A 23695-nucleotide genomic window follows, 5' to 3' on the forward strand; every position below is an offset into this window, starting at 1 on the left:
ACATGTTCTTTTCTCCATGAATCTACCTCGCTCTTATCACAATTAAGTGCAATTAGTCACCTCTAAAATCATGGATAACATAAGGTCTCAAGAGAAATTTGAACCTGCATTATCGAGAACAACATAAAATTCCACTTTATTAACATATTTTCATATTACTGTTTGATTACAGAAGAGAGCCGATAAAACCAATAACAAAGGTGGAAGAAAAGAAACTGAAACCGCAAGAAAGAGAATAACCTCGTTAAATAATCAAACTTGTTTCATGATATAAAAATCAGTTGCGATTTGTGAACAAAGAACCCCACCATCTCTCATGAGAAAGACTATTCAATCAGATTTTTCTCCCATCAGTCAACCCTCCGACCAAAACACATTGGCTCACAAACCAACTAGAAGACCAAAGCCATATTTGCCCAACGATCGAAATGTCAACTGAACTTGCCAATTTCCATTTTTTTCTTTATTGCCCTTTGACCATGGTAGATGAATGAGTCTAATATTCCAGAAACTGTGAACACACCTGAACAAAAACAAAGGAAGAGAATGTTTGAACATTTAACAGAGGCAAATCAAAATAGGATTCCAGTTGTCCATAAGATCCATACTAAGCTTCAAATTTATTTGTCTGACTTGGCCTAACTTCCAAGGTAATAATAAGGTCCGATAGATTTTGACAGGGGAGGACTGTGGCTGTGCAATGCATGTCACAGCTCAACAACTAATGCAAGCCTTGAGTACACCTGTGTGCATCTGCTACCTGGTACAATGCTTTAGAAAATGTTTAAGGGCGCAATCTATGTTGAGACCCCAACACCCACAATAGTGTCCTTGGGCCATAGCCCAAGTGTATCAAGGCAACTCGAGGGGAAAATGAGAAATATCGGGTACCTAACGTCAAAGTGCCATATCAGGTCTAACTCAAGTGTTCCAATGTACAACATTGACCATAGCTGGCCATAGTGCCATGGGATAGGAAACTACCCGGCCTAAGAGCACTGAGTAGCCCATTGTGAGGCACACATGTCCAATGAGGCCTGGTGATGGCCTTGGTGTTGACCTTGGCGCGGGGGTGAGCAAGCACCTCTCCCAGCGATTTCCAAAAGGGAACATCAAAAGTTGAAGCCAATCATACTGGGCCGCTATTTCCTCCACATAACTTTGATTGACATCCTGTTAATTGCATTGGATCCATGTTGAAATAAACTCTGCAGGACACCCTAGGTTTATACTAACTACATCACCTAACATGTGGTATCATACCATTGCAGGCCATGTGGATCCCACCACTAAATATAACCATTTTGACCTTGTTGGGCCAACCAAGGTCACAAACGATAATAACGGCTGTTAAACAAGTTTGAAACCTTTTATTCATTTATTTACTTTTGCGACATTGAAATGTTTGTATGACTTTGTTATAAGATGCCCATCAATTGTGAAAATAATGATCATTATGAACACAAAATTGACATAATAATGGGATGCCATTATTTTCCACACAAAAAAAGGCAGCTAATAGAAAGTAATTTAAAACCAGCATTGAACATATATCTTGCTTGTTTGTTTCTAGGGAACATCTGTCATCCAGTTGGTCCATATTTGACAAAAAGATCCAAACCAATTCAAAGCCTATTAGAGCATCCCCTCCTCAAGAGAGGGATCATATGCTCAATTATCTAACTTAATTATGTAGCAACATAATTTCCAATATTAGCACGAGATTTCTTGGCTGGGCTTTCAGGGATGTCTGTGACTAAGATATAAAATAAATAGTTCCATATATTGATGCATAGAGTCACAGGACTATCTCTGTTCTATTAAGAAGAAAAGAAAAGAAAGATAATATTACCTCCCACTATAGCACAAACATTCGTCAGAAAGTGCAAGAATGAAACGTGTTGCTCTGTGAAAGTCACCTGCAATAGGCAGTCATGTAAGAAAGTAACATAGTTTCAATGTATAGCAATTTATTTGGATAAATCCTTCAATAATTTATAGAAATAATTTACATTTTCATATTATCAATTATACACAATTATAACAATACACAAAAAAAAAAAAAAAAAAAGTTTAAGCCAACAAATACATCAAGGTTCACCCACCTTAATTGGAGAGAGGTCATAAAAGAAAAAAACTCCAGGAAGAGCCTGAGGGCGACCAAATTCAGCAGTCCTAAAATGCTCTGTTACAGAAAACTAGACAAGCCAACGGTAATGCATCTAAAGTCATGGTTAGAGAAATAAGGAAAAATAATTAGAGACATGTAACTTTAGCATGTCAACACACCTGATTTGACTGGATAGTGTGCCCACTTATGTCAGTGTATACTGTAGGTACCACCTATAAATTAGTCAGAAAAAACGGTTCTGAAAAAGTTGTTAATTACATTCATCAAATTCCTGATACACAAAAAAGAAAAAAAGAAAGGAAAAGAAAGAAAAGAAAATCGATCAAAAGTGGACCCAATGTTTTTCATCCCTAATTTGTATGTGATCCCATAAATCTAGTAATAATATCCAATGTTTCCCATAGATCTGCCAATGACCATGATAGCATATGTGTATTCAATGCACAATGGCAAATAATCATTACAGTAATTAAGTGTAAAAGACTTGAGCTAGTTTTTCCTGCCAAAGTATGCAAACACAGGCTATTATATAAGTTGATATAATGGATTATTGTAGTCATGTTGTAACAGAACTACAATAAACGGAAAGAAATGGGAAACATAAGAAGAGAAGAAAGGTACAAAAATGTTATAAAGGTCATTGATAGAGAAGTTTCTAATGGCTTTTTAACAGGGGTATTCTTCAAGTTTATTGTCCAGCATCAAAAGCATCTTCTCACTATCATGCACAGTATCGTGTCATGAACATATTAAAAGAAACTCATTGAGATCATAAATATGATGTCTCAGCTTCCATTCTTAGAGAACGGTGAATAAAAACAAAACATAGTTCACAGACAATGCCCTAAAGAAAGACTAACCTTTATAAAATACTGGTACATCCCATGTGGTGTATTGTGCACCCATTGCACCCTGAATGATTTAGCACTCAAAAGTGAATCACAATATACACAAGATCATAACTGCCTGAGAACAAGGATCCATACATTTCCTTGAATAAACGACAACTAGGATAGTAAGAGATAATTACCCATCAAGAGGATTTACAACACCAGGGAAGTATTCTCCAAAGGCCAATCTATTGATTTTGTGACTAATCTGACATCATGGAAAAAAGAAAAAATGAAAAGGTTGTTTAATAGGACATAAATAAATATCAATAGAAAATGAAAATTTTAATAGAATAAGGGGTGGGACCCACAGCTCCATTGTTAGGTATTGTGTACTGCAACCAAGTCCCCCCCCTCCCCCCCACCCTTTAGCACCAAAGAGGAAAAAAAAATGCAAATACCATTACAAATGTTTTTATGCTACATTAAGAATTTCATGCACCAGCATTGCATCTTACATTGAAACTATCCTTTTGAAAAGCCAGCAAATCATGTACGTGAACATTTGACTGTTGGAAGCTTTTCCCAGGGGCAAAATGAAAATTTCCAGCCACCTTATTAACTTCCAAGGTTCCATAAAAATTGCATCCTTCACCTTCTTCATCTTTAATCTTTTGGAGGAAACCTTCTCTTTTGCACTAAAATGTCAAGTCAGTCGTCAGAAAGACAATTAGTTAACCGAATTCATGTTGAGAATTTGCAATTCATAAATCAAGATTTACCACCAATTATTTAATAAAGATATGAAAGGTTCATCATTCTTGCAAAGTAGCTAGAAAACAGCATTTAGCCAAAATTTATACAAATTTAAGTTTTTCACCTTCAATTGAGTTGTCACAGTTCAAACAGGATAGATTTTTAACAGTTGAAATGCTCCAAGTAGAATAGATGAGCAGTCGTCCGGTTCAAATATTTTCCGATTTAAAACTGCATTTTAAGAGAAGCAGCAGATAGATGTCCACCTGTATCATCTTGGTGGGATAATCTGCTGGTTCAACCACAAGGGTGATTCTAGTTCCAAAAAATAATAGTAATTATTGAAAACTACATGTAATGGAAACGTGTCTTATACATCATTCATAATTATGAATTTATTTTCATATAAGTTCTACATATAAAATTCAAAAAATTAGACAAAAATCTTACTAGCATTATGCTTCGACCCCCTTTTAAAAGGAAACAGTTTGGAACATTTCTTCATGGAAATATGCCAAAATTTAACACCATGGTTAAAAACTTAAAAGTTTGCAACAACTAAAGGGAGATAATGGTTACAGCCATGTTAAATGACTTCTTGTTTTGTGATCAAGTATTGGGATCTGTAAACCAGGTCACTTGTGTCTGCGTCATCTTTTAATAGATTAAGTTCACCAATCTTTTTTTTTTTTTGCTAATCCTGTGACCATGGGATTAGTCTCACCCGAAAGGTGGGGATTAAGTTCACCCCATCTCCTAGTGAATGCATCCATCATGATGAAATCCACAGGAATCTCTGAAAACTTGGTTTGGGAATTCTGATTATGGAAATTGGCAGCATGCATAACACATCAAATCTATTAATAAGACTTACATCAAAATGTTGTTTCGGTGTTTATAAAAACATCCTGAAATTTCCAGAAGGTGGGATATTTCCATCCCTCAGATAATCAGAATCCATTATTGAATTTAATTAGAAATACAATTTCCTTTTTTTTTTTTTATCGGTGAGAAATACAATTACACTTCCCTACACGGCAAAACAAGAAATTTGGCATCGAAAATATTGCCTCTCCTGACCTAAACAAAAGTCAATAGTAAAACATATCTCATTCCTCCCAAGAGAAAACGAAAAGAGAATAATGGATTACACACTTACAAACCTGATCAATCGAATCCGGATTTGACACCCCCCAACCTTTCTTTCGATATGCTTCACGGACTTCTTCACATGAATTACAGCAATCTCCATCCGACTGGAAAATAAAGTAAATAACTAAGTTTATATCAACGCTTTCTCTTGGAAGAAAAATATAGCCACCTCATGACCAGAAATAGAAGAACAATACTCTAATTAGAGAGATACATGTGATGTGAGGGTGTCAAGTTCTCAAAGATGGATACAAACCACCAGACAGACCGTCCCCAGTCTACTTGATAAGCAGATCCATTTGTACAGTTTCTTCCATATATTTAAAATAATTTTCAATTTTCATGATCACAGAAAGAATTTATTCCAATAAGCTAATCAACATTAAAACCAGAAGTGCTTAGACCCATTGCTTAGTTGGCTGACATATTGCAACCTCAACTATGAGGTCATGGGTGCAACTCCAGCTTACCCATCAAAAAAAAAAAAAATAAATAATAATAAAATCAGAAAAGGAAAACGATAGTCAGTAATGCCAAGGAAAAAACACATGATATATCTAGATTTGTCAAAAAAGAAAGTGCCTGTAATATCTTCCCGAATTTTAATGTTTGCAATTGAAACCTTATGTACCCTTTTGGGTTTGCTAGAGGCATGCTTTGTAACACTGAAAAGCACTTATGTGATTCAAATTACCATTTGATTAAAGAAGCGAGAAGCAGACAAAATCAAGAAGCAGCTCAAACCCGTTACCAACATCCCACTTCCACAGGAAGTATAAAACACCTAAAAGATGGCTTTTTTCCCTGCCAAATTTAGGTAATATCCAAAATGCTTCCATCTCTATAACCTTCCCCAAAACCCATTTCTTTTCAACGGATCTGGTCATCACCCCCTCCACAACTGCATACATCGTCATCCTCATCACCATCGCCATTGGATGTCACCTTCGCCCTTTTGGTGTATTTTATTAAAGATATCACGGTTAATCTCCTTCTCTCTCCAATTAGACAAGGTGTGTCCTCATTAATTTGATTAATCATATTTATTATGGATCATTTTTTATGTTTAATCAGCCAAATGAGCCAAATGAGTTTCATTTAACTGATCTTTGTCTTCTATTTTTATTAGTGGTCATTCATGCTTCAATACTTGTCTGATCTTTTGAAGTTTATCCGAACAATGGTTGATGAATTGTTTATCAGAGTTATGGTTGATCTATGATGTTTTAATCCCATAAATAGGTTTTAGATGGTTGACCTGAGATTTTCTTTTACTTCGATTTATGGTTAATTAACCATTTATCATCCAATTAAAAGCCGATCAATTGGTTGATATGTGATTTTTTTTCCAACTATAGGTTTTAGATGGCTGATCGGTTACTTTTTTTTTCTGATTAATGGCTGATCTGTTGGGTGATCATTTTTTCAATTAATAACAGTTCAGTTGTTTGATAAGCTATGTTTATCAATTAATGGTTTGATTAACTGTTTATTACTTATTAGTGGTTGACATGATTTCTCAATTAATGGTATTTCAATGGTTTGAAATGAGATTTTCAACGTAGTTAATGGGTTTTTAGCTGGTTGATGTATGATGTTTATCCAATTAATGGGTTTTAATTGTCTATTATCTGATACGTCAGGCGTTGCTAAATATTTATTTACTTATTTTATAAATCTAAATGCTTTGTAACGCATCGATTCTAGGAATATGAATGTAGATGGCATTTTTCCTTTTAAAGAAACATGCAAAACTCATTTCAAATGGACAAATGAGGTAGACAGCAACATGGGTGGTAAAGCTCAGAAGAAAATGTAGCAGGAAAAAGAAACAAGTGGACCATTCATGTGTTTTAGGGCTGTAATGTGGTAAATTATAGGGATCTTGGTTTTGATATCTCTGTAATTGCAGCTAATGTTCTGAAATGGAGAAAATTTGGGATTACTTGGATGTTACGTGCATGTTTGGTTCATATGACCGTGATTCATATATAATAATGTGTTTTTTCTATGTATATTATTAATGAGACCCACAAAAAGTAGTTTAGTACGCAGTACTTCCTTAGGAAGCCCAAAAAAATCATATATTGCGTAGTAATGCTTCATCTCTTATGAGCTTAATATAGAGGAGCACACAAAGAATAGGTCTAAAGAGCTAAATGTCAGTTGTATCCTACATGTGCCAGATTCAACACTCAGTGGATTCAGATGTGATCTGTCAGACCCAGATAATTAAAAATAAAAAATAAAAACAAATGGGATCCATACGGTGTACATACAACATTTGCACTGAAGGGAAATATCTGCTATGACATTTTGAAGTATCCAGGCAACATATGAAGCAGAAATAAGATGTTTGATAGAAAAATGTCATGGTTGTAAAATTGCATAATTTAGATTCTTGCCACATAAAAACATGCTATATCCCACTAAATCCCAATTATTATACACCACGATTGATTTTCTACATAAACTGAATTATTCTTCCATATCCACAAATCCCGTCTTTGTGTTTGACAAGTTTGACAGCCCAAGTCAGTGACCGACTCCACTACTTTACCATAGAGCAATACATATTCACTGTAAGCTTAAATATTAGTCATTTTATAATTTATGAGAGCAAGTATGTAATAACTCATTTTTTTTAGAAGTGTATGTTTAAATTGAGGCTTCAAGTGTATCGAAAAATAAAAATGACATGGATAATAGTGACAAGAATATTTAATTGTTACAATAATATTTTAATTGAAGATCAAAGTCAACGTTTCAAGCTTGAGAATGAAAGAGAGGGCATTTTGGTAATCTTATTAGTTTTTCATTAGAACTATTAGAAAATAAAATGAAAGAAATATAAAAGAATTTTTAGAAAGAAGGTTAAAGATAAGGGTGTTTATGTCTGTTAATGTTAGTCTCTCATGAGGGACCAAGATCAAGGAGATGTCACCATTTTAAAAACTTAAGAATGGATTTCAAAACCCTATTCTCTGGATAAAAGAGGACAAACAAGAGAAGATGGGGGAGGAGGCGAAAATGAAGTGAAGGAGGCCAAGAGAGAGGAGATCGAAGGGAGGTCGTTTGGGGATTGTAATGTATGTGGCTATTTCCAAAACAGAACCAATAATAAAAAGGGTCGAAGAAAAAGAAAAGGATCTAAGCATGATCTGGGTTTAGTCATCAAAAAGGTGAAAAAAATGTAACCGATCTTCCATCATGAGTGGGTTTGGTTTTTATTTAAGTTCTATGTTTTAATTTGGATTTAGTAACCATTAATTCTGTTTTGGGTTTAATGGTGTGGGATCTTTTAACAACATGGATGATCTTGATGGATATTGGGGTTTTGAAAGGTTTGAATGATAATTTTGGTTAGTTTGAGTGCTTCTAGACTTTGATCACAAAGTGTGAGAAAATACTTAAAAAGAAAAATAAAATAAAATGATCAAAAAAATTCTTTCTAATGAGGTTTTAAAGTTTTGATCGGTATTTTAAAATGTTTGTGCAAATGTCAAGCTGCAATATATGGTTAGCAATTTTGTATGAGGTTAATATGGAGATTTGAGTTATGCAAAGGGAATCAAGGGATTATTGAGAGTGGTGTACATTGAGTAATTAGTTAAGTGATGTGATGTTTAGTTAGTTGTGCTGTAGGAAACTTTGAAGGATTTATGTTGGGGATTTTGAAATTGTATTTGTTTGAGTTCTAACACGAGGGGAGTTGTCTATTGGAATTTAGGTTAATTTAATCACACTATTGGCTAATGCTTGTTTATTGTAAAAAGGATAGTAATAAAATTGTATTACAAATTAAATTTTCTTAATAATAGGATTTAAAAGGGTTCTATTCGGCTTTGAATTGTTGGATTGGAATAAAAAGACAAGAAAAAGTTGCCTTGATAAAAGATGATAGCAAGAGTAGATAATTTAAAATGTAAAGCAATTAGTAGTAATAGTATTAAGTGTATAGAATACTTGATGGAAGAGGTTGCACGTAGGCAACGATAAGGTATAAATGGAGATTAACATGATTAATGGTTTGTATACAAAGTTACAATGATATTTTGATTATGCATGTGTAGAAGAATCCGGAAATCTGATCTCATAGAATCAAGAAAATAGGATATTCTTCTTGATTACTCTTAACTTTCTAGAATATTCTTGTAATGTTCTACAATAGGATAGTTGGTTTATTATTCTAGAATATTCTTGAAGTTCTAGATTATTCTTGTAATAGGATAGTTGGTCTATAAATACCACTATTGGGGCATTTGTAATGATCATCCAAGAATTCTCAATAAATTTAATTTTTCTACATGGTATCAGAGCACTAGGTTCTGATCTAGGGATTACCTATGGCGGGTCAAAATCCGTGGAAGACGGCTTTAACCGGTGCGACTAGTAAGGACTCAGTGGTGTCAGGGGAAAGCACCACAAGTCCGAACCTGAACTCCTCCATCTCATTTAGTGGTTCAGAAGGGTCCACGAATTCGTTCCAATTAAATATCCACCGTCTAAATGGAAAAAACTACACGGAATGGTCGCAAATCGTTCGTTTGATTTTGGAAGGCAAGGGGAAGCTTGGATATCTGACAGGAGAAGTGACAAAACCTGCCGATGTAGATTCGACTCTCAAGACCTGGAAATCAGAAAATTCTTTGATTATTGCGTGGTTAGTGAACTCAATGGAACCCGCAATTGGCAAGCCCTTCATGTTCCTGCCGACGGCCAAAGATGTTTGGGAAGCAGTCAGGGATACGTATTCCGATCTAGAAAATTCTTCGCAGATTTTTGGTTTAAAATCCAAACTTTGGCACGCGAAACAGGGTGACCAAGATGTAACCTCCTACTACCACGAGTTGATGACATTGTGGCAGGAGTTAGACCTCTGTTATGATGATGTCTGGGAGTGTGCGAATGATAGTGTCCGGTTCATGAAACGACAGGAGAATGATCGTGTATTTATGTTCTTAGCAGGACTTAACAAAGAATTAGACGAGGTGCGGGGCCGAATTTTAGGGAAAACTCTTCTGCCAACAATTCGTGAGGCCTTCTCAGATGTTCGGAGAGAAGAAGCACGGCAGAGTGTGATGCTTAACAACAAATCGGTTCCTAGTACTACTAACTCGGAAGTAGAAAGTTCTGCCCTTGTAACTCGAGATTTTCAGGAGGAGGTGAAGAAGGATGGTAAACGTTCTGAACGGCCGTAGTGCGATCACTGCAAACGTCCGTGGCACATACGGGAAACCTGTTGGAAAATTCATGGCAAGCCTCAAAACTGGAAGAAGAAGTCTGGTGGAGCGGGGCGTGCACTTCAGGCCAGTGTCTCGGATCAAGAGCAGCAGTCTTCTTCAAATTCGTTTCCTTTCACCAAGGAGCAGATAGACCAACTGTACAAGATTCTCGAGTCTCAGAAAAATCCTACTTGTTCTTTGGCTCAAAAAGGTAATTACCTGAAAACAGCTCTCATTGGTGTCAACCCTGATCGCACCTGGATCATCGATTCAGGTGCAACCGATCATATGACAGGGTTGTCAAATCTTTTTTCTTCGTATAATCCTTATGCAGGTAATCAGAAAATTAAGATTGCAGATGGCTCTCTTTCAGCCATTGCAGGAAAAGGTTCTATTATAGTATCTCCATCACTCACTCTTCACGATGTTCTTCACGTTCCCAAACTTTCCTGTAATCTTTTGTCTGTCAGCAAGCTAGCCCGTGATCAAAATTGTCAAACTAATTTTTTCCCAACTCATTGTGTGTTCCAGGATTTAACCTCTGGGAGGATGATTGGCAGTGCTAAACAGAGTGGATGACTCTACTTCCTTGATGATGGATCTGAATCGAGGCGACAATCTCAACAAATAAGTTCCTGCTTTGAATCTATTTCTGTTTCCAATAATAATATTATGTTATGGCATTTAAGATTAGGTCATCCAAGTTTCAAATATTTAAAACATTTATTTCCTAAGTTGTTTGGCAATAAAGATCCATCTATGTTTCATTGTGAAATATGTGAATTTGCAAAACACCACCGTACATCTTTTCCTTCACAACCATATAAACCATCAAAACCTTTCACTATTATTCACAGTGATGTTTGGGGTCCTAATAAGATAAGTACACCTTCTAGCAAGAGATGGTTCATCACATTTACGGATGATCATACTCGACTCTGCTGGGTGTATTTATTGAAAGAAAAATCAGAGGCCGAACGCGTTTTTAAAAATTTTTACAATATGGTGCAGACTCAATTTCAAACTAACATACAAGTTTTCAGGAGTGATAATGGGAAAGAGTAATTTAACACGACCTTGGGAAATTTTTTTCTTGAAAAAGGAATAATTCATCACAGTTCTTGCATCGATACACCCCAACAGAATGGTGTTGCAGAAAGAAAAAATAAACATCTGTTGGAGGTGGCTCGTGCATTACTTTTTACAACTAAAGTTCCCAAGTATCTATGGGGAGAGGCTGTTTTAACTGCTGCGTACTTAATAAACAGAATGCCCTCCAAAGTTTTACAATTTCGAACTCCTTTCCAAGTTTTCACAAATTGTTTTCCAACTACTAGACTTTCTGCTGATCTACCTCTAAAAATATTTGGTTGTACGGTTTTTGTTCATGAACATCGAAAAATTGGAAAACTTGAGCCCAGAGCTATAAAATGTGTCTTCATTGGTTACTCCCCAACTCAGAAAGGCTATAAATGTTTTGACCCGATATCGAAAAAATGTTTTGTCACAATGGATGTTACATTTTTTGAAAAACAACCATATTTTAAGGATATTCATCTTCAGGGGGAGATTTTTAAGGAAGATTCATTTAACTCGGGCAATGTTTTTCTCTCAGATGATGTGTTTCTCTTGCAAGAATCTGAGTCTAGTATCTCTGCACCTACAGTAAATGGCCAAGATTCATTCCTTGAAAATCCTCCTATTATGAGTGATGTTTCCCCTGAGTCTAGACCTACATTTGAAAAACAATTTAAAAATCAGAATTCTGAACAACAAATTTTGGAAACCGAAAATAAGGAACAACCTACTATAATGTCACAACATGATAATAGATTCAAGGATGGTGACCGAACTTGGAAAGGGATTGTTTACTTGAAGAAGAATCATAAGAAAAGGAAAGACGAATTGACTCTACAGCACAACCATGATTCTGAACCAAGGACGAATCAACAATCTGAGTCTGTTACAGGTAATTCTCTTTCTCTTTCCAACAGTCAGTCTAAGCCTTCTGATTTAGACATTCCTATAGCTCTTCGTAAAGGGGTTAGATCTTATACTAGTCATCCACTGTCTAAATTTGTATCATACTCGAAATTGTCATCATCTCTTGCTGCTTTTACCTCTCAATTGTCCAGTGTAGAAATTCCTAATAGTGTACAGGAGGCTCTAAAGGTTCCAAAGTGGAAGGAAGCAGTACTTGAAGAGATGAAAGCTCTTGAGAAGAACAATACTTGGAGTGTTGAGGCATTGCCAGCTGGGAAGACCACTGTGGGTTGTAAATGGGTCTTCACTGTGAAGTACAACTCTGATGGTTCAGTGGAAAGATACAAGGCTAGGTTGGTGGCAAAGGGATTCACCCAGACATATGGCATTGATTATTCTGAGACTTTTGCTCCTGTTGCAAAATTAAACACGGTGAGAGTACTTTTATCTATTGCTGCTAATCTGGACTGGCCCTTGCAACAACTAGATGTGAAGAATGCCTTCCTCAATGGTGACTTGGAGGAAAAAGTGTACATGGATAGTCCGCCGGGCTTTGAGGAGAAGTTTGGCTCAAGAATATGCAAACTAAAAAAATCCCTGTATGGTCTCAAACAGTCTCCAAGGGCTTGGTTTGAGAAGTTCACACAGTCTGTCAAAAAACAAGGATATTCTCAAGGACAAGCTGATCATACCTTGTTTTTCAAGTTTTCTCATGAAGAAAAGGTTGTTGTGCTAATAGTTTATGTTGATGATATTATTCTCACAGGTGATGATGTGATCGAAATAGAGAGATTGAAGAAGAGCCTTGCTTTAGAATTCGAAATCAAGGATTTGGGAGCACTAAGATATTTCCTTGGCATGGAAGTTGCTCGTTCAAGGAAAGGAATCGTTGTCTCTCAACGAAAGTATATTCTTGATCTTTTGAAGGAAACCGGGTTAAGTGGTTGCAGACCGGCTGAGACTCCCATGGATCCCAATGTAAAGCTTTGGGAAGAGGGAAGTGTTCCTGTTGATACTGGTAGATACCAGAGATTGGTTGGAAAACTAATCTATTTATCTCATACTCGACCGGATATTGCCTTCTCTGTCAGTGTTGTTAGTCAATTTATGCACGCACCTTATGAAGAACACCTCGAGGCGGTCTACCGAATTTTGAGATATTTAAAGTCTACTCCTGGAAAAGGTCTGTTTTTCAAAAAGACAAATCAAAGGAGTGTTGAGGTATTTACTGATGCAGATTGGGCAGGTTCAGTGAATGACAGGAGATCTACTTCAGGGTATTGCACCTTTTTGTGGGGAAACTTGGTTACCTGGCGAAGCAAGAAGCAAAATGTTGTTGCCAGAAGTAGCGCAGAGGCTGAGTTTAGAGCAATGGCTCAAGGGATCTGTGAGGTATTGTGGATATACAGAATCCTCGAAGAACTCAAGATGACTGTGGAACTTCCTCTGAAGCTGTACTGCGACAATAAGGCTGCAATAAGTATTGCTCACAATCCTGTCCAGCATGATAGGACGAAGCACATTGAGATTGATCGACATTTCATTAAGGAAAAAATTGAAGCTGGAACTGTTTGCTTGCCGTTTGTGCCTTCTAGTCAGCAAACAGCCGACATCTTGACTAAGGGGCTTGCTAGACCTAACTTTGAACATCTGATAAGCAAGTTGGGCATGATTGACATCTATGCACCAACTTGAGGGGGAGTGTAGAAGAATCCGGAAATCTAATCTCATAGAATCAAGAAAATAGGATATTCTTCTTGATTATTCTTGATTACTCTTAACTTTCTAGAATATTCTTGTAATGTTCTATAATAGGATAGTTGGTTTATTATTCTAGAATATTCTTGAAGTTCTAGATTATTCTTGTAATAGGATAGTTGGTCTATAAATACTACTATTGGGGCATTTGTAATGATCATCCAAGAATTCTCAATAAATTCAATTTTTCTACAACATGTAATTGGGATTGTCTTCAAAACGAGGAACAAGGAAGAGCCTAGAATTGAAAGCTATTGAATGAGTTCGAACAAAAATTTCAGGTAGATTTCTTTTCCTTTAATTTAGTTATATAAATAATAAAAAATGATGTGACAGTTGACTTGTTTTAGATTTTTTTGAAAAGTATTTTTATATAATATCATGTGATCTCATGATTGATGCATTTTGACGTTGTGATCAATGCTATGTTGGTGAACGTTGCAGTTGATGTTTGGGTGTGGGACTACGATCTATGTGCAAAAGTATCTAAGGAGAAATATAGGGAAAATGTCCTTGGGTGTGACCCTAGAATCTCTCGAGGAAGATCCTGCGTTTTGGGATAGAGAGTATGACTGAGCTGGTGTGAAAATCGATAATGATAGCAAGGTCGAGTTGGTGTGAATATCAAACCATTGCATGTGATATTTCTTATTCATTGCTTCATATTGTTCTTTATAATCATATGCATTTTTGTACATTTGTTCATAATTATATACAACGTTCGTTGTGAAATCCATTTTTTTAATTGTTGCTTTAATTAAAAGAAAGGAAAACGTAAAATCTATTGGTCTTTGCAGCTCACCCTGTTTTAACCATTTCAGATTTGACTTGAAGACTTACAGTTGCCATCAGTGAATACAAGGTCAAAGAAATAGCTTGGTGAATGTTGATGTATCAAACATTGTTCATTGTATAATGTATAAGCTTTGAACTAGTTTTTTTTTTTTTTTAATCTGTAATTGAGGAATTAGGGTTATTTTATTATAGATTTGACATGTTTGATGTGTGACTGAAGGATGAGACGTAATTATTATGGTTAAAAGTTTATCTTAAAGGGTTTAAGTTATCAGGTTGAAATTTTCTTAAGTCCTATTTTTAAAGGTGTTGTCAAGTTTTCTGTGGATATTTATAATTTAAATTCATAGTTTAGTTTCTGCTCCGATTTTAATTAATGTTGAAAAAATAATCGATGGAAATTCTCAACTTGTTAGCCATTCAAATTTTCCTCACATCTCAGAATTTGGAGCTTGATAGAGCAAGTATAGATGAAGGGAAGACAGGAAAACATACCGCTTCTGCACCATAACATGAACCACAATATGTCTCATTGTGTTCAAGCCTGCCTCCATGTCTTTGTAAAGGCTTCTCAATCTATGTGAAAAGAGGATAATGAGTGAACTAGCAGTAGAATGAAGCAAAATAAAGTTCAAAAGTAATAACAAAGAATACAGTTTTTAACTTTTTATTACACCCATCGTCAAGCAAGATACTTTGAGCACATGGAAACCATATAAAATGAAAATAAAGGGAAATCAAGCCAGAATGCAGTTTTGGTGACTTAAAATGGTGTGCACTACCTGCTGAAAATCAATATTTTCCTGACTTCACATACTGGAAATAGCATAGCAAAGAATGAGAGCAAATCAGACCATCAGCATCTAAGCTTCTTGTTATACTTAGCTCTTTTCATCTTTCAGAATACAAAGGAAATATCCATCTTCAATTGCTTGTTTTTCAGTTTTCTAAGAGAGAGAGGTTTACCTACCAATCCTTGATCTTTCTTTCTTTTTTGTGAAAATTTATTCTCTTTTTACTTAACATGTTATTTATATTTAATTTTGTGAAATAGTACTTTATATGAGATCGAAATAGTAATTAGATAAAATTTATACATTATGTTGGTTTATTGCATTGACATCATACTTACATAATTTTTATATTGCCAGCTTCTAAAGTCCTACTCAACTAAATAACATGCTATTAATAATAAAAGTTAAATATTCGAGTAGATCCAAGTTTCCGAGTTAACTCTGCTCGACTGTCTTCTGAGTCAACTTGAGTTTTCAAGTTTCTAATAGATAGAGAACTTCCTTATCATAACCAACATTACTTTAAGGTTCAATGTCAAATGTAGACTTGAAATTAGTCAGGCAAGCTTCTTTGTCTTAAGAAAAGGACTGAGAGAAATATCACGTCACTAACCTTAGGTGCACCAATTCCATCCTGCCTACTCTCAATTACGTTGCCATGGACATCTATTCTTTTCTTGATGATATTATGTCTCTGCAAGTATAATAAGACATCAGCATAAAATCAATCTTCAAGAGAGAACCACACCCAATTCAAGAAAAAACTGGACAAAGTGAGGTGAAGTGATGAGAAAATGTGGATTAACATAAACATGAGCATCATGCAGAAGATAACGAGATGCCAATTTTTAAGGCACATACCACATCAAGATGCTGCTCCCCACTAATATCCAAGGCATCAAGGCTCAGAATGGAACAGGGAAGAGCGGGAAAAGTGACATCAAACTGCAATTCAAACGTAAACCAAAAAAATGCAAAATTAATCATATTAAATGGATCATAAATTGAATATTGAAGAATCAGAATCAGGATTCTCACAAACTATTAAGATTCGAAATCTAAAGGGATTTTCGTTATCTAAAAGAATTTTACTATAAACATATGATTGGTTATAGAAAAAATATTTGAAAGCCACTGTTGATATATCTACAGCGAAAAAGGATATTACATTGATCCGAAGAGTTTCTCCTCTCAAGGTATCTACTACAAGCTTTGTTTCAGTAACTGCACGAAGATATAATCCTGCAATTGAGTGGCAAGGCACATGTTAATGGATAAACAAGTTCAACTTGAAGTTCAATAAAAAAAGGCCAAGCTCTCATTTTCCATTTATTTAAAGTATGTTATCTTTAGCAAGCTAATATCAACCACACTCAAGAGATTTTTTTGATAAGTGTAATAATTTATGGAAGAAAGGAGAAAAGAGGCCGAGGTGCCCCCCCCCATACAAACAAAGCAGAAAAAAGCAAAAGAAAAAACCATGCTATACAAGCAAAGAGCAAAAGAAAAAACCGCAAGGCCAAAAGAACCCCAAAAAACAACCATGCTACACACTACAAAGAGCCTCCCACTTGAAGCAAAGTCTTCAAAAAATATTCCCTCGAACTCTTTGCTCTATTTGCACCAAAAGGTGCAAATAAGTCCAAGATATCCAGAGCTAACTCCTGAGTGTTCTTGTCCTTCCCTTGGAACACTCTCTGGTTTCTCTCTTTCTAAATCCCCTAACACATGGCACACATGGAAAAAGTAAGAAAAGCCCACAAGTATCTTTTCCTTTTGGAGAAATAGTTAAGAGTCCACCCAAGGAAGAGAAAGGATTGAATCAGACTAAACCCAATCCAACTGAAACCGAGCAAGAAAGAAAGCCCAAATAGAAGCAGAGAAGGGACAATGTAAGAATAATTGATTTCCAATCTCCCCATTGCGCTTGCAAAGAGGACAAAAATTCAGGGTAGGATAGGACGTTTTATAAGATTATCAAGGGTAAGGACTATTAAGGGGAGCGGTCCAAGCAAAGAACACGACTTTAGAAGGAACTAAAGGAGACCAAATTGCATGCTCTAAGATGGAGAGGGCGTAAGAAGGCAAAAGGAATTTGTGAAAGGAACGAACAGTGAACTTTTTGTCCTTACTCCCTATCCACTCTCTTCAATCCTTCTCATTTTTCATGATAGAGTAAGAAGAGATAAATTCTGAAAGTGAAGCCACCTCATTGATTTCTAAGTCGTTGGAATTCCTCCTAAAGCCCAGATCCCGAGACAATTCACACCCACCGTCCTAAACCGCAAAGTTCTTTTTTGTAGAAGTTGCATGAGGGGAAACTGTAGAGAATAGCCGAGTTGTTGCACCATCTGTCCTCCCAAAATCTTATTCTATATCTTTTCCCCAACTTGCAGCTAATCCCCTTGTTGAACAACTGGGGAACTCTTAGAACTCCTCTCCAAAAACTACAACCGAAGGAAGTCTTGGCCTCGCCGTTCTCCCACCCCAATCTTTCTCCCCGTACTTCACTTTTATGACTTTCCTCCACAAACTTCTTCTCTCCTCGCCAAACCTCCACAGCCACTTCACCAAAAGAACCGTATTTGTTTTCTTCAAAAAATAAGTATGATATTGTAAACTAATACAAGTAAATGAAGAAACATATGGAAAAGATAACATTCCAACATTTAGGTTTCCTTATACAGGAAAACCACGATGGACAACCTCTAATATCCATGCAGCCATGGACTAAGCATAAAGCTACTTTTTATGAATTATTTTAACGATAGTTCAGTTCCAAGAAAACCGCCCCATCAGGCACAATGGTTGGACAGTTTCTAATAGTTATCTTATCTCTTGGCTGTTTTATTTTTGTGCTTGCTTGTGATGGAGGTGGAATGGGCGGAGGGATTTAGATGGATTGGCACCATCCAATAGTGATAGTAGCCCATTTACTTCCTTGGTGGACAATGTGCAATATCAGGTAAGCACCATAAATGAAATATTTCCTTTTCAGTATTGTATAAATTTTTCTATACATTCTGCTTAGATGAGCCAACATTTTTTTAACCCCGAGGGGTTGGCACAATGAAAATTTCGGACCGATAAGCAATTAATGTCTGTAGGTTGTGAGTTTGATACCCAATATGAGCATTAATTCCTCACGGGTCACCCGTGAGGGTGCACCCTCACTTACTTGGTGCATGTGATGTGCGGGTGTTGCATGTGTCCCAGGACTAGTCCTTGGACAAGACCATGGCCTATGGACTTGGCAAAGCCCAAATACGGACCGGGTCCACTGTCTATAGGGATACCCAGTTATAAAAAAAAAATAAAACTGAACTTTTTAAACTATTACACCGGGTCACCACTGGTAAGTACTTCAGTGCTTTAGTTTTCTTGTTTTCCATAACTCTTGTTTTGAAACCATCAAATCCTAACTCAACTTAGCTATTTAATCAGAATCATAATCCTCTTTTGGCAACCACATTCATTTTGAATATAGCCCCCGGATACCTTGTCACATCTGATTTACACTCAAAACATTATCTATCATCTACCTTGTTAGCCCTCCAAAATCATAAATCTGTTGACCACCACACATGCGCACATGTGTGTTGGGCTTTGTAGAGCCTAGTTATGTTTGATCTGGTCGACGACCCGACCTGCCCCAAATAATGTTTGTGTGGTATTATGAATCCTGTGTGGAGTATATAGGAGCCGTTTTTGGTGATTAGGGTTTTTTAAGATCTTGATTGTCGTTTTGGGACTTGATCCGCACTTTGTAATTCTTCTTGATTATAGGGAAATCCCTGCAACTCCGTGGACATAGGCAAATTGCCGAACCACGTAAATATTGTCTTGTACGTGTGATTACTTTCTTTTTTCAACGTGTGTTTTTTCTCTATTTTTTTGTTTCTCACAGATTGGGAATTTTTGGTTGAATTCCTAACAATGTGTACACATACTGTGGAAGTATGGTGGATAAAAATCAAGATGTGGGAAGTGTCAACTTAGCTAAATTGGTAAGTGGAGTATTGTTCCTATGTCCTAAGTTCAAACTCCCTTGAACCTAAGTTCATAATTTTTTTTGACTTAGCTAACTGCAAAACCTTACCTAACAAAAAAAAATCAATATGTCATATCTCAACATAATTTTTTTTTGACTTAGCTAAAAAAAATGGCAGAATGACAATGTTACATTGCAGTTTGCAACATGATCGCCGTTATCCGAGCCTTATCGGCTCGGCGACACAAACCCAATTGGTTATATCCCCTCTTAGTTTGTCAACTTCAAATCATTCCACACTACCTCGTCTTTTCAGACTTCTCCTCATTTTAGATGCTTCAACCTGCACCAAATGTCCTCATCAGCACTAGTGACGTCAATGCTCATCATTGTACAAGACCAAAACACCTATAATTTGATGATCTTGATCACCTATTAAATTCGGTGTTAGGTTCCCAAACAAGAGGTCATTTCTGATTTTTCTTTCCTAGTCTAGCCACTCATCCATTTCCGTATCTTCATCTGAGCTACGATCATTCATCTACATCTTACTTAGTGAAACAAGCAAGAGGACAATCGTCATTTGGAGTACATAAAGTACCAAGCACAATTTTCTTAAGAGTCGTGCTGGATTGACCTCAATTCACACTTTGCTGATGTGGAGGTGCGAACAGAACCATAGATGAGTAAAATGAGGGAAATAAATCCCACTCCACTTTTGGAGCCTTATTTTTCTCCAGAAAAGCACCAATAAATCCAAAATTTGATGCATTCATTCGTGCGTGCCAAATGGGGCCTTCCCAAGGAAAGATTTTACAACTTTACAGTGATTGGGCAACAGTTGACATATTCTACAATCCAGTTCAACTCAACGAAATCCGATATCAATCCCCACTCATTATTTTTCCCTTGTAACTACTAAAAACATTACTAAACACCTTTGAAAGGATTAACAAATGACAGGACGTTGACCAAGTAAGACATCAGCACAAACATCACCAATAAAACAATCAAATTATAATTTCCAACACAAAATTAGATCAAGAATCAAACAAGGGACAAACGTATTATAATTGATTAACTTCAGATTTCAATAGTTTTAAATTTCAATTTAGTATTACATGAAAATTAAAATAAAGAAAAAAATGTTCAATTTCAATTTTCAACCCTAAAACCTTAAAAAACGGAAGAAGAAAAAAAAAAAAAAAAAGTGGCGAGAGAATCAACATACTGAGCTCGGAGATAAAGAGCAAGAACATGAAGATAGAAGAAGCGAGGGTGATGAGACCTCCAGAGAGAGTTCTTCTGTAGAAATCCTCGTTGATCTTCGGGTAGGCATCGAAGTTACGAAATTTGTTGATGAGGTTATCCATGGCGGCAACAAACCACAGAGAGAGAGAGATGGGCAGAATTTGATTTGATGCAAAATTCTCAGATAAATACAGAGACAAAAAGAGATTAAAATCAAACTCTCTCTTTCTTTCTGTTTCCACTATCCTTGACTAACCGTCAAATCAAATAGCGTTTCCGTCTCTTTATTTTCTTCTCTCTTTCTTCATTATTTTCAGCCTTCCGCTTCGAGTGGGGAGAGACGGAGATTCAGGGAGCCTGTCTTAAGAAGGGATTTTTGTTTTGCAGTCCCTCTATTTTTGGGTAATTAACTTGGGATCCATCAAACACCCAATATAATACCTAGGTCCAAATCCATAAACACTTTTCCCTTCCACCCTAGCTTATTTGGTGATTAGAGTTTGCTCAATCGCCTATGTCCACGGCAGACCTCCTCTCTTAGGATAAGGGGTAAAACATAAAAAAATAAAGATTGAAAAGTATTATTAAAAAAATTTAAAATTAAAAAAAATATATATGAAAAAATATAAAATAAGTGTAAAAGAGAAAATTATAAGGGATGAAGTCTAAAGAAAATAAAATAGGTCTTGCAAAACTATAACTTGATTATAGGGTTAAAGAGGTAAAAGAGGAAATACAAGAAAATTCGAAATAGTGAAGAATAAAAAAAATAAATTAGATTCCACAAAACTAAACATTTATGGGAGATTTATCTACACACACAAAATTGAGCCCTACTATTGTTATTAAAAAAAAAAATTAAGATTAAAAAATAATAAAATAGGTTAAAGAGGAGATATAAAAAATTAGAGAAAGTGAAAATGAAAAGCAAAAAAACGTGTAGATTGATAGAATATTTGTCTACCCACAAAATTGTAACTAAGGGGATATTATGTTCAATTCAAAAAGGACAAACTATAGCAATTCAATTTTTGTTTCATTATATAGATTAGAGTTCGCTTATACTACACAGGCATCCTCTTTGGGATTTAGGAGGTAAAGCGAGAAAAAAATAAAAAACTAAAATTACAAAATATTATTAATTTTTTGTTTTTTGAGATTAATGTTTAAAAGATAAAAAAATAATAATAAAGTAGGTTATAATAAGTAAAAGAAGAAATATATTAAAGTTAGAGAGGGTAAAGATGAAACAATGTATAGTGGGTCCTACAAAAATTATAATTAGATGTGATGTTTATCCTCGCTAAGATTGGTCCCTGAAAAAAATGGGTCTTACAATTGTATTTTATTATATAGATTGTTAAGACCAATGACTTCAAACAACATGATGTGAAAATGATCAAAATCAAATGCCATAAATTATTAATTAGGTTGATTATATTTTATGAATAATACAAAATAAGGCATTTTCACAAATTCAGAAACTTTTGCTTATTTTATCTTCTTTTTTACATACCATAACAAAAAAACACAAAACACTCGAGATTATATATGATAACACACGAAAAACTCTAATAAGCCAAAATTATTGTGCCATGCGCATTCTTAAAATGTTTAAAAGAAATACCAATCAAACAAGTACCTATTGTACTTGCATTTACTTAACAAGTGTTTAGGTAGGTTCGAGCTCTTCACAGGCAAAATTTTGACTTTAGATCCATATTACCCAAACTAACGTAGCAAGCATGGAATGTGGCCAGGGGAGGATTTAAAGTGGGGGCACTTGCCCCCACAAGAGTTTTCAAAGTCCGTGGACTAATGAGCTATTGTGACAGATTTTAGCTACGGATATAAAAAATTGCCACTATTACTCTCATAAAAAATCATTTTCACTCTCAACTGCTCCCACAAATATATTTTTTTCACTCGCACAAAAAACTTTCCACTCTTAGTTGCGTGGGCCATATAGGCAAAATCCTGGCTCCGCCCTTGAATGTGGCCTAAAGCGAAGACCAGGCCCAATAATGGTTAAACTTGTCTAATCTTGATGAGGGCCAAAACCAGGCCCTGTGCTGCCATACACGTACATGTCTAGAACCATTAGAAGCCCATCTTATAATGATTTGGGCCAATATCAAACCCACATCAAGCTCATGCCAAAGCCAACAAAATAGATTCTTTGATTTGAAGAACATGCTAAGTGTTCAATCCATGAACAGACCCATCCCAAGTTTATGCAGGGTGGGTTCACGACAAGTCCACACAACACCAGACCCATTAAGTTCATATTTTTGGGTTGGCAAGTTCGATCATCTGCATGGCCCGATCGTGCTGTACTAGTTTTCGGCTTGTCCATTTCTGTTGAAACCCACAATATACCACCAAATGATGGGCGGGATAGTAGGATGCTAACTCGTTTGTGCACTACGGTCTCATAGACTACCATTCATACAATTTTTGGCCCTCTCCCACATGGACTACTTTGGGCTTGCTCCCGCCTACACAGATCGGACTATTTGGGTACATTTTGAGCTAAATTGGGATTTAATGTATGATGGACTGTATATATCAATGTACATGGGCCTAATCTCATAAGTTAGGCCCATATACGTGGATGTGAACATCTATGGATACTGATTATAATATTACAATGTACACATTATAAAATAATATATAGAGCTGCTATTGGCACCCCAACTTTTACTTATTATACCCCAATTAAACATAAGTGAATGGTTGATCAGATTAAGTAAAAGTTGGGGTAACAATAGATGCTCTCTTGTTTTTTATTGTTTTTTGGGTTAGATTTCTATTTTTTAGGTTTAGGATTTTATATAAACCTAATCGTAATTGTAGACAACTACTGAAATTGTTTTAAAGAGTGTTATAATGTGTTTTGAAATGTTAAGATAATAATTTTAGCCGAAACCTTTGTAATGTTTGAATAGTGTGTTTTAACCTTTATTTGGGATGTGATAAATAATTTAAGAAATTGGGGTGTAATAAGTAAAAGTTAAGGTGCCAATAGC

General features: G+C 35.7%; 1 protein-coding gene across 1 annotated transcript; it reads right to left on the bottom strand.

Annotated features, from left to right (window-relative positions):
- Positions 1–109: 109 nt before the first annotated feature.
- Positions 110–21015, bottom strand: LOC147406785 (uncharacterized). The gene is made up of 13 exons (XM_086434999.1): positions 20647–21015; positions 16593–16666; positions 16286–16369; positions 16038–16118; positions 15126–15206; positions 4881–4973; positions 3480–3659; positions 3162–3229; positions 2992–3043; positions 2290–2343; positions 2106–2198; positions 1853–1919; positions 110–523 (listed from the first exon to the last, which is right to left on the bottom strand). Exons 1-13 carry the CDS (start codon positions 20786–20788, stop codon positions 432–434), a joined length of 1161 nt encoding a protein of 386 aa, XP_086291125.1. The 5' UTR covers positions 20789–21015; the 3' UTR covers positions 110–431.
- Between the last annotated feature and the right edge of the window lie 2680 nt (positions 21016–23695).

This window comes from Akebia trifoliata, chromosome 3 (genome assembly GCF_017979445.1).
Source record: "Akebia trifoliata isolate Shusen 1 chromosome 3, ASM1797944v1, whole genome shotgun sequence".
Taxonomy (NCBI): domain Eukaryota; kingdom Viridiplantae; phylum Streptophyta; class Magnoliopsida; order Ranunculales; family Lardizabalaceae; genus Akebia; species Akebia trifoliata.